The following is a 21,613-nucleotide window of genomic DNA, read 5'->3' as shown; positions in this document are numbered from 1 at the left end:
TCCTCAGCTTTACCTTTGATCCCATCTTTGATGTTTTATCCTCAGCTTTACCTTTGATCCCATCTTTGATGTTTTATCCTCAGCTTTACCTTTGATCCCATCTTTGATGTTTTATCCTCAGCTTTACCTTTGATCCCATCTTTGATGTTTTGTTCTCAGCTTTACTTTTGATTCCATCTTTGATGTTTTATCCTCAGCTTTACCTTTGATCCAATCTTTGATGTTTTATCCTCAGCTTTACCTTTGATCCTATCTTTGATGTTTTATTTTAGAAGTTCAATCTCTTTCTATAATCTTCTCGAAATGTTTTTTATTAATTCGTGAAAAAGTGTCTTTTTTAAGCTATTTCCGTATTTCTTTGTTTCCTCCGCACCCAAGCACAAGCTTATCTGTATCTGTAGAGGTTTTATTCTGAGAATCGGCATTAATTGTTTGTAAATGTATTGCACTCCAGTGATGTAATTTTGAAAACATAAGTTGTTTTTGTATGTAGTCAGAGACTATAACTTTCTGTTTTCCAACAGAGTGTCATCATGTCATAGTTATCTTCACTATGATTTTAAACGGTGTCATCACCTCTTGTAAATATTTGTTTCTCTTTTTTTTCAGTGCTTGAATTATGAGGTTAAAAGTTTAGGGTAAAATACTTCATATGTTTTTTGCACATAATCATAATAAAAATGTGTTATTTTACTGTGATTAACGTAAATGGTCTAAATTACACAGTTATACGTTGCTTTTATTCTTATAATAATGCTCATACTTTACCTGCTACTATGCTTATGGGTTTATAATGAATACAGGGTTTCTTTGAATAAAGCAGTACTAAATAATTATATATATTTGACAATAGTAATGCTTTAAATTGAAAAACATACATCGAAAGTTTGTTTGCAGTTAAGAACAAAGCTACTCAATGGGCTATCTGTGCTATGCCTACCACGGGTATTAAACCCCCATTTCTAGCGTTATAAGTTCGTAGATTTACCGCTGTGCTACTGGGGGGTGGCTCATCCGAAAGCAAGTAAGGAAATACGATTCCACGCCTTAAAGGAAACTAGGCAATTCTTAGTTTTTTAACGTGAACCATATTTGTGTATCTGTGTATTTGTCCTTTATCTAACTACTCCTAGATTGCTGGGCCATTCTCAACCAAACTTTGTGGGATGATAGTGTGAACAAGGAGCATGTTAATGGGGTTCACAGCCCCCTTCCACCCCATTATTGCTGGTATTGAGAGTTTATTATCTTTGATGTAAGTTACCGTTATCGTTCTTAAACCAAAACAAAAAACTATTAAATCTATATATAAAGCACAAAAAGTTGTGTCTGTCTGTCCATTATCTAACTACTCCTGAATCACTTTGCCAATCTAAACCAACTTTTGTGGGATTATAGTTTGGAATAAGAGACAGGTCAGTGGGGGAATCACGACCCCCTCCACCCCATTATTTATGTTATTGAGCGTTTATTATCTTTGATGTAAGTTAACGTGAACTACATTCATAGATAGCGCCACGTTCTTACACCAAACAAAAACTTTATTAAATTTTCCGTCTCCTGGTGGGACAGCGGTAAATATTCAGATTTACAACGATAATATCAGGGGTTTGATTTCCCTCAGTGGATATAGCTGATAAGCTAATGTGGCTTTGCTATAATAAAACACACACACACACATATTACATTTTCTATAACACAGCACATACATAGTGTGAGGGGAGGACACACATATGTCTTATGTATCTCAGAGAGTGCTCTATTCCTTTCTATGGAGGAATCCAATAAAAAAATTGCTGCCATTATTGCTATAATGCATAAACTCATATGAAGTTGATACTACAATAGCCACCATAACGCTGGTATGAAGAGCCGTTTCTTAACTTATGCCTACTTCCTACATTGACCCGTGACCTTACAACAATACACTCCTGCGGCCAACGACCGTCAATTAATTAATAACGTGAAACTGTATGGAAGGAAATTAAGAGGTGGGTGTAGAAAGCGGGGTATGGGAAATAAATTTTCAGCTACATACATGCATATGTCTTCAGCTGAATGTTACATGTTTTTCAACATTTTACGCTGCATTGGCTTTCCTTCCACCCACTTCCACTGAACTTATCTCTGTATATATAAAGCACAAAAATCTATGTGTCTGTCTGTTTATCTTTTATCTAACTACTCCTAGGTCGCTGAGCCAATCTCAACAAAACTTTGTGGGATGGTAGTTTAGAACAAGGGGCGTGTTAATGGGTGGTTCACAATCCATTTCTCTCCCATTATTGCTGTTATTGAGTATTTATTATCTTTGACATAAGATAACGTTAACTACATTCATAGATGGACCCCACATCCTTGCACAAGAGAAACACTTTAAATACATTTTCCATAACACAACGTAGACACAGTGTGAGGAGTGGCACACAAATGCCTTATATATATCAGAGAGTAAGCTAGTACTCTCTATGGAGGAATCCAATGAACAAAATGACCACTAATATTGCAATAATATATAAAATCAGCTGATTTTCTACTCCAACAGCCACCATAAGGCTGATATGAAAAGCGTGTTTTTAGCGATACCAACTTTCTACTTTGACCCGTGACGTTTTCACTTCGGCCCGTAAGACATTTCTGCAGCCAATGATGATCTATTAATTAATCACGTGAAACAGTGTAGAAGGGCATTAACAGCTGGCCGTTGAAAGCAGGCAACAGAAAGCAACCATACTGCCACTAATTTGGCCGCTACCTCTTCCTACAAATTCACCTTGACCATCGCACAATGCATACCATGTTTTAAGTATACACATATCGAGTTCTTAAAGCTTATATAAAAATTTTTGATGAGGTAATAATGAATCTATATTAATATAATAGTACTGTCTGTTGCCTTTGTATGCCCATTCGCAGGGTGTGGGTGGATCTTCATCAAAATTAGTATGGAGGTTCATTAGGTTTATGTGGGGGTACATACAAACTTTCAGATTTGTATTTTGTATTTTGCAGTTTTTATAGGCATTTTTGCGATTTTACCATCATCTCGCCTCTTGTGGATGGATGGATCTTCACTAAATTTGACCTGAAGATTTTTTGGGTCCTTGCGGAGATACATGCAAATTTTCAGTTTTGCATTTTGTGTCTTGCTGTTTTTATGTGTGTTTTTAACAATTACATATAAGGGAAGCAACTTTTCATGTATTGAGATAACCTTTCACTAATCATGAATTTACATAACTTCCGTCCATGGGACGGGTACTCCAGCTAGCAATGTAATAATATGTTATGTTAGAAATAAATTGTGTGAAAGTTAGCATTTTTGTGTTATTTATCATAGCATCAATCCATAGATTTTTTAAGTTCATAACCCGGACAAAGGACGGTTACTTCAGCTTGTGCAAAATAAATAATAAATGTACAACAATGAATAAACACATGTACTTGTATACAACTATAACAAACCAAATGTAAAGTTGTTCTCAAAGGAGCATCTTGAACGCAAAGATTGTATCATTATAGATTTAATAATCTGCTTCCATCAATGTCACGGTGTAATGAACCATAAGACGAGTAGCAACAAAGCAATCTCATCAGAACGGATATTGTTTCTTCTAAGATATTACAATACAGATTAATGCAATGTAACAGACTCAGTAACATGCTTACTTTGTTAGGTCTACATGACACGTATGTATGTTTTTCAACAGACCGTTGTGCACAAGAAAGCGACACAAATAATGCATGCAAAATAGACAACAGCGACACACTTAGCGTAAGTCGCCGACTATCGACAACATTTACAACTGCTACCCTAACACCAACTATCGACAACATTTACAACCACTACCCTAACATCAACTATTTTGTTATAAATAGCAATAGCTATATAATTTAGTAATAAATACTTAATACGTACTCATGATTTCAGCAAAGTATAAGAAACAATAAAAGGAATTACCACCGCCATCTGAGTAACGAATTATACTATTGTATTCGTCCACTGTTAAAAACTTGCTGAAATATAGTCGTGAAAATCTATGTAGAGACAACAAACTCGTGTAACGATGAACAGTAGCGACTCGAATAACGATATGCAATAGCAAAATCGGGAACCTTTCACGTGGCAGTTTCCAACTAACGCGCATTCTAGGAAAATACTGGATTTTTTATGGTTGAAATTGAAGGACTTAGTAAATTTTACAGCACAACAAAATTGAGGAGTTCGAATTAAGTTTAAAATTACTTTCTCATATTTTTGCAAATTCCCGTGTGTTCCCACACTACAGTAAATATATATCACTTGCAATGATTTTATAGTGGATTATTAATAGGAATTTGTAGCTTGAGCAAACTGTCAGCTGTAAATATCCAGCCTTCTTTATTTACTTTTTTGCTATCCCTATCTATAAGCCCCTCTGTGGCACAGCGGTATGTCTGCGGACTTACAACGTTAGAAACTGGGTTTCTTAATTATATTGTATGCCGCATTTTTTAATGCACAGCAATGAACAAATATATGCCTGGAGTAAGACACAACTCCCACTAAGTAATGTAAACCTTTACCAGTAGAAAAGCAGCCTTTTCATATAAATCAAATAGTCTAAAACATCACTTCATGTCTTTTAAAGTAATTATTTACTAAGCCAGGTGGCTTTGTGCATGAGGACACGTCGATTACAAAAGTAGCCGCTCAGAACAACATCGAATCCATTATGTATTTATAACCACATGATGAAAAATAAGCAACTTTTAAATAAGTCATAAACATTCAAAACGCTTCATATAGTATATCTGTCTAGGGTTTGGTGCAAAATACTAAGCCGATTTTGTTGTGGGCTTGTGAAACAATAATATTAATAATGATATGAACAAATGAGCAAGTTTGGATTTTGTCTACAATCGTGAAATCACTTATTTTGATTCTTATCAATGTTCGGGTGTACTTAACTATTGAAAAGGAAGGTTTTGAGTGTTGTTTCAAGTCTTGTGTTTAAGTTGACTTTTCTCCAAATGTTCTTTAAGAGCTGTGAGCAATTCCTGTGCGATCCCAATTATAAACTACTATTGTCGTTCATGGTATATTTATGGCGGTATTTATACAATTGGAATTTATTATAGTCATAATCGCGTGACTAAAGTTTTATATCTACAATCTATTTAAGCATTCAGTAATTTTTTGTTTCCGATAATGTATAAAATAAAGTATTAGTTATTAGTTCATCAAAATAACGGCTTGGGATCCCTTATCATTCTTCTTATATGTTCACTAATAATGATAGTTGTTTGTTTTGTGTTATATTCACACAAAATACTGAAATACCACGCTAAATAAACCATTTTTGAAATTAGAATTATTGTATAAATGTTGTTTTTTATTTACATTAATGTTTACAGAAAATGTGAGCCAGCATTTGCTTTCATAACTTACTGTTTTAAACTTATATAAATATATATATAGAAGTATTTTATATCTCTTACAGCCCTAGATTATCTCGACCCTCAAGTATTTGTGTATATTAATGACACCAACGCTCAACACCCAGTCGTCGGTGGTTCCTTAACCCTCACTTGTACGGTCTACTACGCACCAGATTCTTTAATTTTAATAGAATGGCTTCATCCGGGAAGTGACGTATGTATACTTATCATATTGCTTCACACAATTCGTTCTTTTATAGTTATCTCATTCAAACGTTATTGAGAAGTCTAAGCTTATGCAAACAATTTGATCGTTTACATGCATAAATCATCCGATGTTCGGTTAACTGACTGCTTGGAAGTTTTATCACCTATGTTTAGACTGTTTAATTTTCAAACTTGAGTTACATTCCACTATCTTTAGTGTAATCTAATCTTACGAAACAATTGTTCTGAAACAAAATCAATAAATAACATAACAAATTATATAAAAGTGTAAAGATGATAGAAAGTAAAAATAATTAAATATTAACTTTAAGCAAGTTCTACATTTTCTGAAAACTTAAAATGAAAAAAGACATAATTTTAAGAATTTTGTATAGTATTAACATTTTTCTTTCTTGCTTGCAAGTCTTCAAAATTTTAGTTTTAATAGGTTATGATTACCGAAAGCAAATCTTACATATCGCCTCAATGGAAACCAACTACGAGTTATTTCCCCTATTTAACTGTATTTACCTATTATGTGTAGAAACTAATATTCTCATATACGTTGTGGTTTTTGAAATCCACGAAATGACGGCGTCTATAAAGTTCAATGTATGACGTATTACTTACGTATGTTTCTTTATTGAAAGAAGCATACATTTTATCTTTATATATATGTAACCCATATCTCTCAAATCAATTCATTCTGATAAATATTGCTTGATTATATATGATCTTCTCATGTTACATACATGTTATTCTATATTGATTTAAAAAGTAAGCCTTTTTTTTCACATTAGTTCATTATATATTAATCTGAAAGGGGTGGGATATTTACTTAATATTTAGAGAAACTTTGATCGTGGAGATTTATAAGCAAAAGACACTAAATACCCTTGTCTTAATTGAAATAAATTGGCAAAATAAGGTTAATAAACAAAACAAATAGAACATTGCACACTTTTATTTCTAGGTTTTACTTAAGTGACATAATTTTAATGTAAATATAACAGTTTGTTTGAAGCTAAGCACAAAACTACACAAAGGGCTATCTGTGCTCTGCCTACCACGGGTATCGAAACCCGGTTTCTAGCACTGTAAGTCCGCAGACATGCCACTGGTGGGTAAATATAATACTATAACCATAAAATTACTTCATGTACAAATATCGAATTTACTATCTTATATATTCCTAATCAAATGTATTTATCCTAGTAATATAACTGCTTTATTTAAACATGAGTAACACGGTCTTAGTATCTTGTATCATTGAAACAATAATTTTTAAGTGCTAAATTGTATGACAAAATGCAAATAATGTATAATTTGAAAGATCATTATGACACGCGCTATAACTCTCACGATTCGAATTGTGATGGACTTTTAACGTTCAAAGTTGCTTGTAATAAGCGCATTTTTAGTGTATATTTCATTAAATGTTTTATTTACAAATATTGCTTTTATTGGATTTCATGTTTTAATAGATTGTTTATGAACAAGTGTAGCACTTTTCAAAAATTATTTGTGATAAAACAGCAATCGGTATAAAGATACCATTTTCTAAGGAGCAAGGCTAGGTTGTAGAGGTAATTCACTGAGCCAGTGAGCCAACGGTAGGTTTACGAACTGACAATGATCAAATCCGGGGTTTGATTCTCAGCGGTACACAGGGTGTAGGTAAACCAATGTGTAGCTTCACGCTAAAAACAAACCATCATTATTCAAAAGGAATATTTTGCAATAGAATATTATAATAAATATCGTATTACTTAAATATAATTTACTGTAACTGAATTTATTTATGCGTGTTTCGAAAAGGTTGCCATTGCTTTTACAAAATAAATGTTCAACTCATTTACATTGAAAAAAAAGTAGTTATACATTAAGCTGTGTCATTCAATTCGAGCTATCAAAGGCAATGATATACGCCATGTACTTTGTTAATGTTTCTTCTCTGCAAAATAAATAAGTGATCTGTGATATATACTGGGCTTCCACAACCCACATTTGAACTTCTATGCATTAGGTGTTGTTTCCAATATTACCAAGGTAATTCACACATTAGAACTTTTGAAACGCAACTATTGTGAAGTTATTACAGTTCATTAGATACATCATCAGTGTATTTTTTTGTATCAAAATGGTATAACTATTTATTTAATTGAGTCACAAATCAAAGATAAATTAATATTCGTTTGGTTTTATATTAATGCTAGATATACATTTGTCAGTATGTGGTATAATACTGAAAGCAGTTGTATTACTCACGTTATACTTCGCCCTAAGGTTAATAAACAAAACAAGGAGAACATTGCACACTTTTATTTCTAGGTTTTATTAGATATAAAATCTATATATAGCATATGCTATGTTTCAATTGCTATTGAAATACGTTTTTACGCTTGTTGGTGTTTGCAGTCTATGCACAGGTAATTCAGTACGGTCATTTACTCAGTTTTGACCAACTGTGTTGAACAAACTTAATTTTTTTGAAAAATAAGTTTAAAAAGCTATCAAAGTTCATAAAATTAGGTATATTGAGAAAATTTTCTTACTGTTAATATTAAAATAAAACCCGTTCAATCGGAAGTTTAGAAAGAACAGATTTAAACGGTAACAATATAATGGGATGTACGATAAAACTTACGGCACACATGTTTAATAAATAACATTATTAAGAAAAGGGTTTAAATATAAGTTTTAACACTGTAACTTTAAAATAATAATATATATCAAGAATTAAATTTAGAATTAAAAGTATGTTTAAAACCAAAGACACTCTACCCATTCCTCTACGCTGGGGGTCGTATATAAATACACTTGTGGTAGTTGTAAAGCTACCTGTATTGGTAAAACTATACGTCACCGATAAATACGTGCACACGAGTACATGGGAATTTCAGGTAGAAACGGATATAATCTAACTAAGACCCGAGTTTTGTATCCGATTGTAAAATGAGAATAACAACCAATCTATATTTCTAGAACGTTCTATTAAAGAAAGCCTCTCTATTTTCAATGATCACCCAACACTAAATAATAACATCAACTCCTCCCTGTCGTTATTAATGTAATCAATCCCGGATTCCCAGTGTTTCTGTTTGATATTTATTATTATTTTAAAGGTACTTATATTTAAGCCTTTCCCGATAATAGTTTCTCTTAACAATGTTATTTATTAAACGTGTATGCCGTAGGTTTTTGCGTACATCCCATTATATTGTTACCGTTTAAATCTGTTCTTTCTAAACTTCCGATCGAATACAAAAACTCACTCAATAGCTAATGTTGTTTTTTGTAGTTAGAATATCGTGAACTAACTTTTTTTTACATATTAACGCTGATGATGGAATTTAAGGAAATTACGATCCGTATTAATGATGTTTTATGGTATTACCGTATTTTTAATATTCATTATAGAACTTGTTCACTCGGAGAATCAAGGAAAATAGTGAATTCGCAATAGTGTAAAGAATATTAATATAAATTCTTTATCATATTTACATTTTTTCGTGTTCTAGTTTGTTAGCTGTTTTCTTAAAAGAGTACATTATTTCTACTGTTTTGTGAATACAATTAGATATAACGTGAATCTGTGACGACAAATATATTATTGTGCTGTTTGCACCTATTTTATTCTACTTCTTGAAAAAAGTACTTAATTTCGTTATTATGAATTTTTCAGAACCCTCGAATTACCCTCAGTGACGTGAACGTAACTAGCATAATTAGAAAAAACTTTTCCTTCGACATGATTTCAAGAACGATCACAATAGATGACGTGCAATACAGCAATGAAGGTGTTTATACCTGTCGCGCTATTCACAGTAATGGCCGAACGATGTCAAAAGATGTTTTTGTAAAAGTATATGGTAAGTAATTCTCCTGACAACAATCTGTTAAAAGTACGTTCGTTGTTTAACTTTTTAACTATAAGTTATAAAGCAGTTTGTGCCTATATGTCTGCCTATGAACAGGGACGGCGCCAGCCTCTTTCCGGTATGGGGACAAAGTTGGGCTATAGAAAACAATTAGAGGGCTTCCTACTACATCTTGGGGGTACATATACTGTAGTATTTACGAAGTGAATTATCTTTAACAATAATAACTTTTCATTGGGTACGGGGGTAATAGGGGAGGCTAAGACACATTTAACGGTAGTTTCAGACACAGCTAGCCCTCCCTTACCGCCTCCTCTTTCCATGATGAACATTTTCCAACTTTTCGACCTCTGATCTCCACGAAACTTTCAGGAGTTCTTGGGTATACACCAGAGAGAGAGAGAGATATTCGAAAATCCTTTACTTTATTCAATTTATAATTTTTATAAGTTTTACAATAAGTTAAATTTTCTTATTTGCTTTAGTGACAACCTATGACGCACGCCGTCACTCATCATGGTTGTAAGACAACTGCCTCCCAGACAATCTCTCCTTGACAACTGGCTCCTTATATTAATATAACTGACTAAAATAGGAAAAATAACGAATATTTCTTATAATTTATAGAAGAACGAATTATCTAAAGAATCGTTTGTTATCTTGGCAGTTTTGATTGTGTAAATCTTCTACAATGTTAGGTTTGTTATCTTGGCATTGATTGTGTAAATCTTCTACAATCTGCCAGGATAACAAACATTGTAGAAGATTTACACAATCAACTGCCAACATAACATAACAAACAATGTAGAAGATTTTCAAAACTACAATTTGTTGGAGTTTTTGAGAGGAATAACTCATAACTTACAGTTCTAGTGTACTTACGTTATATAACTTTGCATAATTCAACATTTTTATTTTATTTCAATAAACAAAATTTAACATGAAACCCGTGTTATTTTCTCCTACTTAAACAGTTTTAGATAATTCGTTCTTCTATGAAATACAAGAAATATGATTTTTTTTTCCTATTTTAGTCAGTTATATAAATATGGCTGCGGGGGGCAGGTGTCAAGTTACCAATCATAATGAAGCTAACGAAGTAAATAAATGCCAAGCCTAGTTTAATGTATTACAATGTCTAAAAACAACGTTTTATCTTAAATGTTAAATATGGTTCAAGCTTAAAAGAGTTCTTTCTCTTTAACAAGCATTAACTATATAAAAATTTTGTAATTATACCCTTTCACTATCAATAAAAAGTGCGTTTTTGGAGTTGAAGTTAGTATTTTTTCAGAAAGAAAAACTACTTAATTTATGCTTTTTTACAGTTTTCTTGGGTTGCTTTGCGCAGTTACGGCTAAAGAAAGCTATTCTAAATGGTGTATTTAAGTGTTTGACACTCACAAAAAAAGAGACCTATCATTCTATAGGTATTTGAAGAACCTGTAACATTGCGCCACAATTTAATTATTCGTATTGTTAACCGACAGGTTCTTCAAATACCTATAGAGTGATAGGTTTCTTTTTGTGAGTGTAAAACACTTAAATACACCATTTCGATTTTCAATACCTCACTACTATAAAGGCTTGGTTTGGTTTGATATTTCATTGGTTGTAGTGTCCAAAGTCACTGATGAGGAGTGGAATTCTCCGAAACTAGTCTGGCTCACAGAGACACCCCCCAATGAAAGAATAGACCATTCCAAACCTTTACTTGTTGTTAAACAAATGTTTAAACAACCCTATTCAAAAAGAAAGCTATTGTTTTCCTGCTTTCAACAGATGAAATTTATCCAATAAATAAACACGGTTCAAATAAAGATTCAGAGGAAAGTTCGGAAGAGGACTCTAGTGAAGAAGATAACAAAACTTTCAGTCTTCAGTGTTCCTTCTTGAGAGTTGGTTCTGAATGTGTTTGTCCAAGAGGTTATCAGATAGCACCGGACAAGAAAACCTGCTGGGGTGAGTATAGATATTTTAATACTTCTTATATCATTGTTGATGAAATTTCAGTGAATAATGTCTCTACTTGTAACATACTAGCCCTAAAGGCAATGTTGGAAAGTCCAGAAAATTGAGTTGATATAACACTGGAATCTAGGATTGACATTATACTTGTGAGGGAAAATGTCATAACAGGGAGGTAAGGGTAACCGAATAAGAGAACACTTTCGTGTTTACAAGAGGAGGAATGGGTCACTCTTTGAAAGGTATATTATACAAAAATTATATAACAATTTAAAACGGTTAAACTTGAGAACTTCTTAAACTTTTCTCTAGTTTACTATTTGACCTCCTGAGCTTTTTTACATAAATTTCTAGCTGCTGTTGTGTGTGTGTGTGTGTCTTTTTAAGGAACGTTGGAAAAAAAAACTCATTCTCTTACTTTCATTTTATTGTCACTAAATGCAGCAGAACAGGTTCGTCTTCATCATATGCCCTGAATCCTATCCATGTTAGATTTGAGACATATATAACTGAGCATATATGTATGTGTGTGTGTTTGAACTAAGTTATGATATTTCTATAGCATTGAAACGAATAATACAATGATGTATTTGTCTTAAGATTATCATTTTCACAATGCTAAGTCATTTCACCTAATTACTAGTTGTCATTCGAAACTAGCCTAAGATTGTTTTTAAAATGTTACTTTTTTTACATAATTCACAACTAATTTTAAACAAAACTTTTAATTAATTTAGTAAGTATGTCTGTATATTCCAGATATTTATGTATCTGTGTGATAAGTAATATATATATATATATTTTCATAAATTAGTTTGCACTGTTCACCTTAATCACATCGAGTAGTTATTCAAAAATACAAAGATAAGGCCTGCCTATTCTCTTAGAATTGCGAGTAATCAAAAAGTCACAAAAGTCATAGTATTTGTTATGTATGTTTATCTGTCCATACGTATATTTCATTTTACTGTGTTAATTAACTAAATAGCGTTTTGCAGCAACACGTGATATATGGTGTTTGAGGTAAGTTGAAGTGACAGAATAACCAGTTTTTTATTGGTTTTGGTTTGGAGAATTTACTGACATTTGATTATACACTTGAGTTATTGTGCTCTTTTCACATATATAAGATAATTTAGACTAATATAATTTTTACTCGAGTAACTCTGCTCATATCTAATAATTTTTTTAGCTTAAGAATTAGTTTATCTGTTCTTTTAAGACAAAACCACATTGGGTTATCTGCTGAGTCCACCACGGGGGACTCGAACCACGGATTTGAGCGTTCTAAGTCCTTAAACCTACCAATGTTTATTGGGAGGAGACTTGTTTAACAAAGATAAAGTTATGTCTAAATCACTATAACACTGAAAACATAATCATATATACAATAATTAATATGTACGATTTATTAAGCTGCGTTGTATATAATTATTTCTTTATTTAATACATGTAAACCTTTTGATATCTACTTATTTTCACCAGATATTTATATTTCAAGATTGCTTAACAAACTTACTCTATATTGCATATAAACACTCTCACAACGTAATATAAAATACTGATTTCAAGATTTAATATTGCTGATAGAAAAAAATTACAAAAGAAAACAAACTAAGGAAAGTTAGCATATAATGAAGGCCTGGCATATGACCTGGTGGTTAGGGCGATCGACTTGCGCCTTAGAGTTTCTTTCAGGGCCAGCCACCCGAATTTAAAATTTCTAGACTAATTCAAATTACCCGAGCGACCGACCCCAAAATGAGACGAGATTAAATTCGAATGAAGAAGAAAAAGTTAGAATATGATGGAGGGTGGTTTTTCTGAATTCTAGTTTGCGTGCATTTATGTTTCGAAATGGATTTTTCAAGCTAAACGTCGTTATTGTTTAAGATGTTAAATGTGTTTTCTATGAACTAATGAGAAAAGTAAAATCAAATTCGGTATTGACGAAGAAAATTGAAACTTTTACGAAATTAGTATATATATTATTCCAAAATATAAGAAATTAGCCCTTCACTTTTCATAGTTCTGATAATTTATCTCGAACCGAAATCTGGGTTGTATGTATTTGATGCTAGTAAAAGAGAAAATAATATGAATCATAATACTTCAACAGAATTTTAAATAATACTACAACATATATATCTAAGTAAGCATTTTATTCTTTAGATATTAATGAATGTACAATCCCATCTCTCGCTGCTATTTGCCGAGGACCTTGTGTTAACACAGTTGGAAGCTACAGATGTGCGCGGCCTGATGAGGGAGAAGACAGTAACCAACCATGTCCAAAAGGCTACGAAAAAAATGTTCAAGGATTCTGTGAGAGTACGTTAAGAGTTTTTTTTTCTAGTTTGAATCATTTAGGTACATGCTATGGACTGTTAAAAGGAAATTTATTGTTTTTATGGACAGCAGTATTAGCTTCCTTTTAATAATAGAAAATTCTAATTGCATTAATATATTTATAATCAGCTGAGCTTCAGATCTTGTGATTGCATTTACTTTAATGTTTATGTGACAAAGGATTTTCTACTATCTTCATCACACTGAGCCTTTTGGAAAGGACATATTTAATTATCATAACTCACTGTTATTTTACAAACACTAACTTAGGGTTGCAGAAGTAGGAAACAAAACAACTTTGGATTCCAAATGAAAAGGGCAATAAATAAAATAAACCTTTTTTATATCCAGCTAAATGTTTGTTTTAGAGCGAAGACACATTGGGTTATCTGCTGAGTCCATTGAACCCCTGATTTTAGCATTGTAAATTGGCATGCTTACCCCCTTTTCCCTTCGGGGGACATATATGTAGCTGAATAGTATCTTTCTATTCAATATGTCCAGAATTTCGGTTCACGCTACATGCTATAAAAGGAGAAATAATAATTGACTTATTGTCTTGTTTTATTTTCATTTTTCACCATTTACAGAACATGAGCAGCTTTATAACTGTTGACAAAGATGTGTTATATCATACGAAAAATTCAATTTCATGAAACACGTGTCAGTTTTTTATTATATTTTTTTGTAATCAACAACCCGGAAATACAAATAACATTTTTTATACAGTTTACCCACATGTTTTTTTGTTTTTTTTTCTTGTTTAGTTATCAAACGTCCCATCCATCCCACCGAATGTGACGAAAATATAGGCTGTTCGCACACCTGTCTCAGGAGTGACGACCTATCATACTGTGCCTGTCCAGCAGGTTTGCGTTTAGGCTCAGACAGAAAAACCTGTCATGGTAGGTGGTGTGTTGCATCATGTCTTTGATTACTTAATCGAAGATTGTGATTTTCATTTGCTTCTAGTGCTATTTAATTAATAATTCGATGACATGTTTCTTTTAACCCGATACTTATTTTAGTTTTAAGCTTCATTGGTTCCTGGTGTGCAATTCATTGTTTGACAGCGATTTTAAAAACTTTATTTCACTATATTGGTACTATAAAACAGTTGATATTATTATCATTACCACAGTGGTTAGTCAGCGCGTACATCAAAAACCTCTAAAATACTGAGAATCATATAATTACGAGGAACTAACAAGTTCTATATTTATCAGTGGATTGAAATACTAGCAATTCACAATTTTTTTGTTTAATATTGTTTTCTCGTGTGTATTATCCTGTTCTTTGCATGCCCGTGTATTCTTTTTTTTATTACAAAACAATTTTTAAGGTTGCTTAGTTGTTATTTACCTTGCATTACAAAATAGTGTCCAACGTTGTACAATTCGGGAAAATGGTCAGTACTCTATTTTCCTTTAACATTGTTTCTTCTTGATCATTAGATATAACTAGCATAAAATACCCACGATTTGGTTCCAAGGCATCCTTGTGATTTACAGAAAATCCTGTGTAAAAGGCAAACTCCTCCATTATCCCTAGTACTTCTATAGCTACCCCAAGCGTGGATCAGTACCTGATAGAAAACTCGTTAGCTGGCCCCTAAGAAGGATTTTGAAAGAGTGGGATGCGACTCTCTCAGGGGACCATTATTTATTATAGCCCTGGGGATCCAAGAATTCAGTAGATAAATGAAAAGTATATGTACTAATGTAATATATATATATAAGGCGAAAATGGTGCTCAAATAAATCAGATTATATTGGTGCTCATAATATATGCCAGTAGAATATTTTTTAACTGGCATGACGCAATCTGAGAACTCTAGTTTGGGACAAAACGATTACATATCATAAAACGTATTTATTGGTATCGACAAAATTAATCAACAGAAAAATTGGTGTCATTTTGTTTGTAGCTATGATTTTTTACAATGCTTATATCGTAGTAACACAGAAATCAGCAACTTATAGCGATTTCCTGAGAATGGCCCATAATATACAAAGAGTAAACAAGTATGTAAACACTAAAATTATTAATTATTGTCTATAATATTTATCAGGGGCTATTCTTGTCGATTTACCATCAGGGGCTCTTCTTGTTCATTTACTATCAGGAGTTTCCCTTGTCTATTTACTATCAAAGGCCCCTCTTGTTCATTTGCTCTCAAGAGCTCCCTTTGTAGATTTAATATCGTGGAATACGAAGGAGCACCTTGTCAAAAAACGACGATGCACGTGCCTCTTGTACGTCATTGTGACTACGGCACTGGTATTATACATTTTTATATTTATTAAACGTTTACTATTAATTATTTTTTTAGATTAGAGTGTTTCGATTCTGCCATTCAGTGTACAGGGACCCTTTTGATAATAGAGTTCTTTCTGATAATACTCAGGACTTACTCTGATGATATATAGAGGCTCCTTTCCGGTCTGTTATTAAAGTGAGCTTTGACTATCATTAGAAGTGCCGGCCTTGCCTATTATTAATATACTAGCAGAGACCCGCAAAACATTTGCGGCCAAATTAGTATCTTCATTGCAACAATACTTCTTTAGATACAGGATTTCTAGAATAATACAAAATAATTCTAATCGCAGACACTGAAATCTATAAGTCCATTTATCCTAACATTAGTTAAGCCTTTATTAAGTACGACCTATATTATAGAGATAAAGAGATAAATTAACACTGTAACTTGTGTATATTTTGTGCTTTAGTTCAGTTAGGGCTAAACCTTACCGCACTTTATACTATCAATAAATAATCTTCTAATATTATTGTACGACCTAACGTTAGACCTTTTTAAAAACTTTGATAAGCTTTTAATATGTTGTATAAAATGTCTATTAAAATATATTTACGTCCTTTCTGGCGTAATTCGACGATTTAACAAAGATACGTTTCCAAATTGCGAAAAAAAGGTGCAATTTTTTGTACATTTTAGTCCAAATATATCCTTAATTTTCGATCAATTGTAGACTACTCGCTTCTATTTGACAGGAAGCCTAACTACTTGAATTACGTAATATGTTACTATGACATCAAATCGTGACCGAGAGACAGACAGACAGATACAACTGTGTTTTATAGTATTATATTTTAGTTCAGTTTTTACATCGAAATTTACTGTGAAGGGATTCATTCATCAATAATATTTTTGTAGTTTCTAGTAAATCGAATTTTGTTTTCGATGATATAATTTTTATTAAATAGAGTTGGATGTTGTTGTTTTTTTTTTCATCTATTCATAAAAAAATTAATATCGAGGGGCATTCATTGGAAAAAGAGGTACAAGCGCACTTCTTCTGACGACCCTGCGTGCAATACCTTGACACGTGTGCTAAGTGGGTTGTTGTTGTTTGTTATCAAGCACAAAATTACACAAGGGCTATTTGTGATCTGCCTACCACGGGTATCGAAACCACAGACATGCCGCTGTGCCAGTGGGGGGGGGCGCTAATTTGGGTCTCGTTGGGGTACGAATACGGTTTCAAACATGGCGTCCCCAGGATCCCGAGGAGCCAGGAACACAAACTTCGATGCCAGATTTTTATTTGTATACTCCCATCAGCCTGGGTGACCTTCGGGGTGTGTTTAAGCCTACTTGGTCGGGAGGAAGCATCCTCCCGATCATCCCGAGTCCACCTGCCACATTTGGTCCTACTAGCTCCAAAATTGCGGGAAAAGTTCGCGGACAATCAAATTAAAACGAAAAATAAATACGTGAATTAATATAGGATGGACAAGTAACTATCTTTTTGTGTTTCATTTCACACTGTTTTTTTTTTGTTTTTTTGCTTAGATATTGATGAATGTTCAAGTTCTTCTTCCTGCCAACATATATGCCATAACACCGAGGGAAGTTTCAGATGTGAATGTTATCAGGGTTTCGTTTTAATGAGCGATAACACGTGCCAAGGTAAGAAGAAGAAAATATCGGATCAAAGTTATTTCTACTTTTTCAATAAATGATGGCATATGCATATATATTTTAGAAATAATTACTTGTGAAATTAATGTAACATTCAATGATTTTCTATTTGAATATAACGTATTGTGATACCTATTCTTTCATGCAGTGATTGCAACGAATATCAATTCGTGAATTGTCAAGACCTAGACCAATCCTCATAAATATTGTTTGAGAATCGTATAGAGCTTATATATGTAGACATAGATATATATTTATATATATACACATGTTTGGAACGTTCTCAGAATGTAGGAAGAATTCCTATAGAAATACTCAAGAGAGCGAATTTTGTACTGAATGTCCGCCATATTCTCACACTAATGGAACTGGAAAAACCTCATTAGCCGACTGCCTTTGTGACCCAGGCTATAGTGGCGACTTGACGAAAAATATATCTTGTTCAGGTATGAATTGAGGCGTATTAATCAATTTGTTTTATTTTTGAATTGACATATAAATGATTTGAATGAGCTTTCAGTACGGGATTAGATGTTCATAACAAGAATTTGTACACAGCCAGTTTAATAACATCTATGAATATGAATGTAAGAATAACAAACAACTTGAGTGCCATTAGAAGGTAGAAGTCCCTTTTAAGAGAAGGTTTGTTTTCCAAAAAGCTCGGAATGTCCAATATATTTAATTGTGATTTGTCTACTTTTTTTTTACCCTATGTGTTATCCAAATATCATGGGCACATATTTTGTGTGGAAATATATGAATTTAGACTAGAAGGCTATATGACGTTTTGTTATATAATAGTATTTAGTATATCATAGATGTTCATGTAGTTAATGGTGTAAAGCAAACATTTAGCATAAACATACTACCTAAACAGTGTACACTTACAGAAATAGGAATATGATACACTTAAATTATATGGAATGTAAAATATAACATTCTAAAATATATTATGGAAACATACATATTGAACTTTTGTATTGTCATTTTCGTGTAAAAAGTTCCGAATTTGCATCACATATAACTTTTACTTTATTATATATTAAAATAAAATGACTATAGGTACAAAGGTTTTGTGCAAGAAAAGTGATTGTTTTTATAATGATGCTGTTATTATTTGCGTTCGTGTAAGAGTGTACAATAATGATATTTGATGTCGTTATGTGAAGATCTATGCCCGAAATCGGACAATATAGGTACACTAATTTTAAAAAATATATAATTTAATTCAAGAATCTTCCGAACTGTTTTTTTACTAAAATATTAAAACAGTTTGTAATTGATCGTTTCTTGTTTTAGATATTGACGAATGTGAAGAAAACAATTTTGGATGTTCTCACAATTGCGTCAACACTCCAGGGAGCGTACACTGTACCTGTCCGTTAGGTTGGGAGCTTGGTGAGGATGAAAAATCTTGTGAAGGTAATAAACAATTTAAAATATAGCTTAAATTAAGCAGTTTGAAAACATAAGAACCTAAACCAGAATTTTACATTATTAAACAAATATATGTATTAAAAATATGAGAAATTGGTGCGAATCATTTCTTTGAAAGCTTTGCATCAAATATCATTTCAGTTTGCTTTCAAATATCAAGAATATGTTCCTCATGTTCAAAAAGTAATTATCGCCAGAAACATTTACGCGCACAAGTTGTGTTAAAAGTAACCACATGATAATAAGACGCACAAGTTGTGTTAAAAGTAACCACATGATAATAAGACGCACAAGTTGTGTTAAAAGTAACCACATGATAATAAGACGCACAAGTTGTGTTACAGTAACCACATGATAATAAGACGCACAAGTTGTGTTAAAAGTAACCACATGATAATAAGACGCACAAGTTGTGTTAAAAGTAACCACATGATAATAAGACGCACAAGTTGTGTTAACAGTAACCACATGACAATAAGATGGAATCTGACTGTAAGAAAGCAAGTGCGACAATAAGGAACATCCAATGTTTCTCATTTCTGATTCCGGCCTGTATAATTTAAACAAGTTAAGTTACGCACAGGGCCGGATTAATTTTAATGGAGGCCTGGGGCTTCTAAGTTCTTTGAGGCTCCTCTATGTATATTCAGTTTCTTCCTTTACTGTGCGGGTTCGAATGCTCTCACCGAACATGCTCGACCTTTCATCCGTGGGGGCGTTATAAGGTTACGTTCGATCCCACTTTTCGTTGGTAAAAGAGTAGCCCAAGAGTTGGCAGTGGGTGATGCAGACTAGCTATCTTTCATTTAGTATATCATTTCTAAACTAGGGACGTCCAGCGAAGCAAGACTTCCAGTAGCTTTACGTGAAATCCAAAAAAAAAACAACAAAAAAACACAAACCTTTACTAACTTACTACCCCTTGACCAATTTCAAACACTGGTTTGCCGATCCCATGCCAAATAGGAATTGTACACTATGTAAAAGCATGCTCTTTTGATGTGCAAATAGCGATTAAATTATTATTATTCATTTATTTGGAATACGCTTTGATACAAGTTTTATGCTAACTAAAAAAGAAAATGGAAATTGACGATATTATTTCTATAATAAATACAAAGAAGCATACAGATTTTTAAATGCTGTTGCCATTGCTATTTTAAATGGGTGCCCCCAGTGGCACAGCGGTATGTCTGGGGACTTACAACGCTATAATCCGGGTTTCGATACCCGTGGTGAGCAGAGCACAGATAGCCCATTGTGTAGCTTTGTGCTTAATTACAAACAAATAAACAAACAATTTTAAATAGGGTTCCGTTTGAATGAAAGACTGCGTTTTATCAGGCAGTCGCTTCTTTAGCAACAAATGCTGGTAAAACAATCGTATCGCATGATACTTTTTATGTATATCGTATAATAAATTACAGCCTATAATAGTGTTTATGGATCCACTTAAATCTGGGGGCCTTGATTACACAGTAAGCAAAAATATGCTTGTAATAACATCTCGCATTTCCACTGCAAAAATCCACAATGCAGGCGAAATTCAATTGTTCATATTCAGATCGGTAGTGACTCCAGCCAAGTTAGAAGGATGGGGGTAAACATTGCCGTGACACTATGTATAGGGCTGTAATTTGGGCTAAGTATGTTGTGTTGCGACAGTTGGTCCAAATGCTGGGTCCCCGCTGGAAGGTCTTCTGATTTACGAAACTAAAATTACGGGCACGATTTCCCTCGGTAAACACAGCAGATAGCCCGATGTGGCTTTGCTATAGAAAAACAAAACACCAACTATTTTTTTTAACAGATCTAATCACTCATACATCACAGGCATGGCGTTGTCTGTTGGTTAAAGAGCCTGACTTACAATCTGAGGGACGCGGGTTCGAATCACCGTTACCGATGGGGCATTATTATTTGCGTCCAGCGCACGTCACGACATCAACCAAAGTCCTGCGGCGATAGGCCGATGGCAATGCAGTAGGAGCTGTAGTCAAAAGCCTGCACGTAGGCGGTCCAGGACACAGGGTCGTTTTTCAACTGATGAGGCAGCAAGGGAGTCCGGCAGCATCCTGGATGACTGAGCAGCCCTTTTTAGGAACGCTCTGCTCACCTCAATTGAGGAGGGGGCTAGAAACGGTGCCCTAAACATAGCCTGTCTCAAATCCACTCTGGGCTGGCGGAGGTCCCAGCATTGCTGTCAGACGCCTTCAGGGATGGTCCGAGCGGAATACACCTGCGATATCGAATGGATGGAAAGCTGTTCAATCTTCGCCGTTTGCAAGCGCGCACAAAAGTTCGTTTGACTAGTATCAGAGACCTGTTGTTTGCTGATGATTGTGTGCTGAGTGCGACTTCGGGGGAAACGATGCAACAGGAGCTCGACTGCTTCGCAAGA

The 21,613-nt window shown here is 33.5% G+C and overlaps 1 protein-coding gene across 1 annotated transcript in view; it reads left to right on the top strand.

Annotated features, from left to right (window-relative positions):
• LOC106463102 overlaps positions 1-21,613 on the top strand; it is a 61,014-nt gene that overhangs the window by 28,937 nt on the left and 10,464 nt on the right. Inside the window, exons 10-17 of the mRNA XM_022390514.1 lie at positions 5,484-5,635; positions 9,314-9,500; positions 11,292-11,471; positions 13,650-13,808; positions 14,594-14,731; positions 17,644-17,760; positions 18,060-18,218; positions 19,075-19,197. Of these exons, the coding sequence (XP_022246222.1) occupies positions 5,484-5,635; positions 9,314-9,500; positions 11,292-11,471; positions 13,650-13,808; positions 14,594-14,731; positions 17,644-17,760; positions 18,060-18,218; positions 19,075-19,197 (1,215 nt within the window). The remainder of the gene's footprint in view (positions 1-5,483; positions 5,636-9,313; positions 9,501-11,291; positions 11,472-13,649; positions 13,809-14,593; positions 14,732-17,643; positions 17,761-18,059; positions 18,219-19,074; positions 19,198-21,613) is intronic.

The sequence above is a fragment of the Limulus polyphemus genome, unplaced genomic scaffold (assembly GCF_000517525.1).
Source record: "Limulus polyphemus unplaced genomic scaffold, Limulus_polyphemus-2.1.2 Scaffold1325, whole genome shotgun sequence".
In the NCBI taxonomy this organism is placed as follows: Eukaryota; Metazoa; Arthropoda; class Merostomata; order Xiphosura; family Limulidae; genus Limulus; species Limulus polyphemus.
This window is presented reverse-complemented; position numbering and strand designations above follow the sequence as displayed.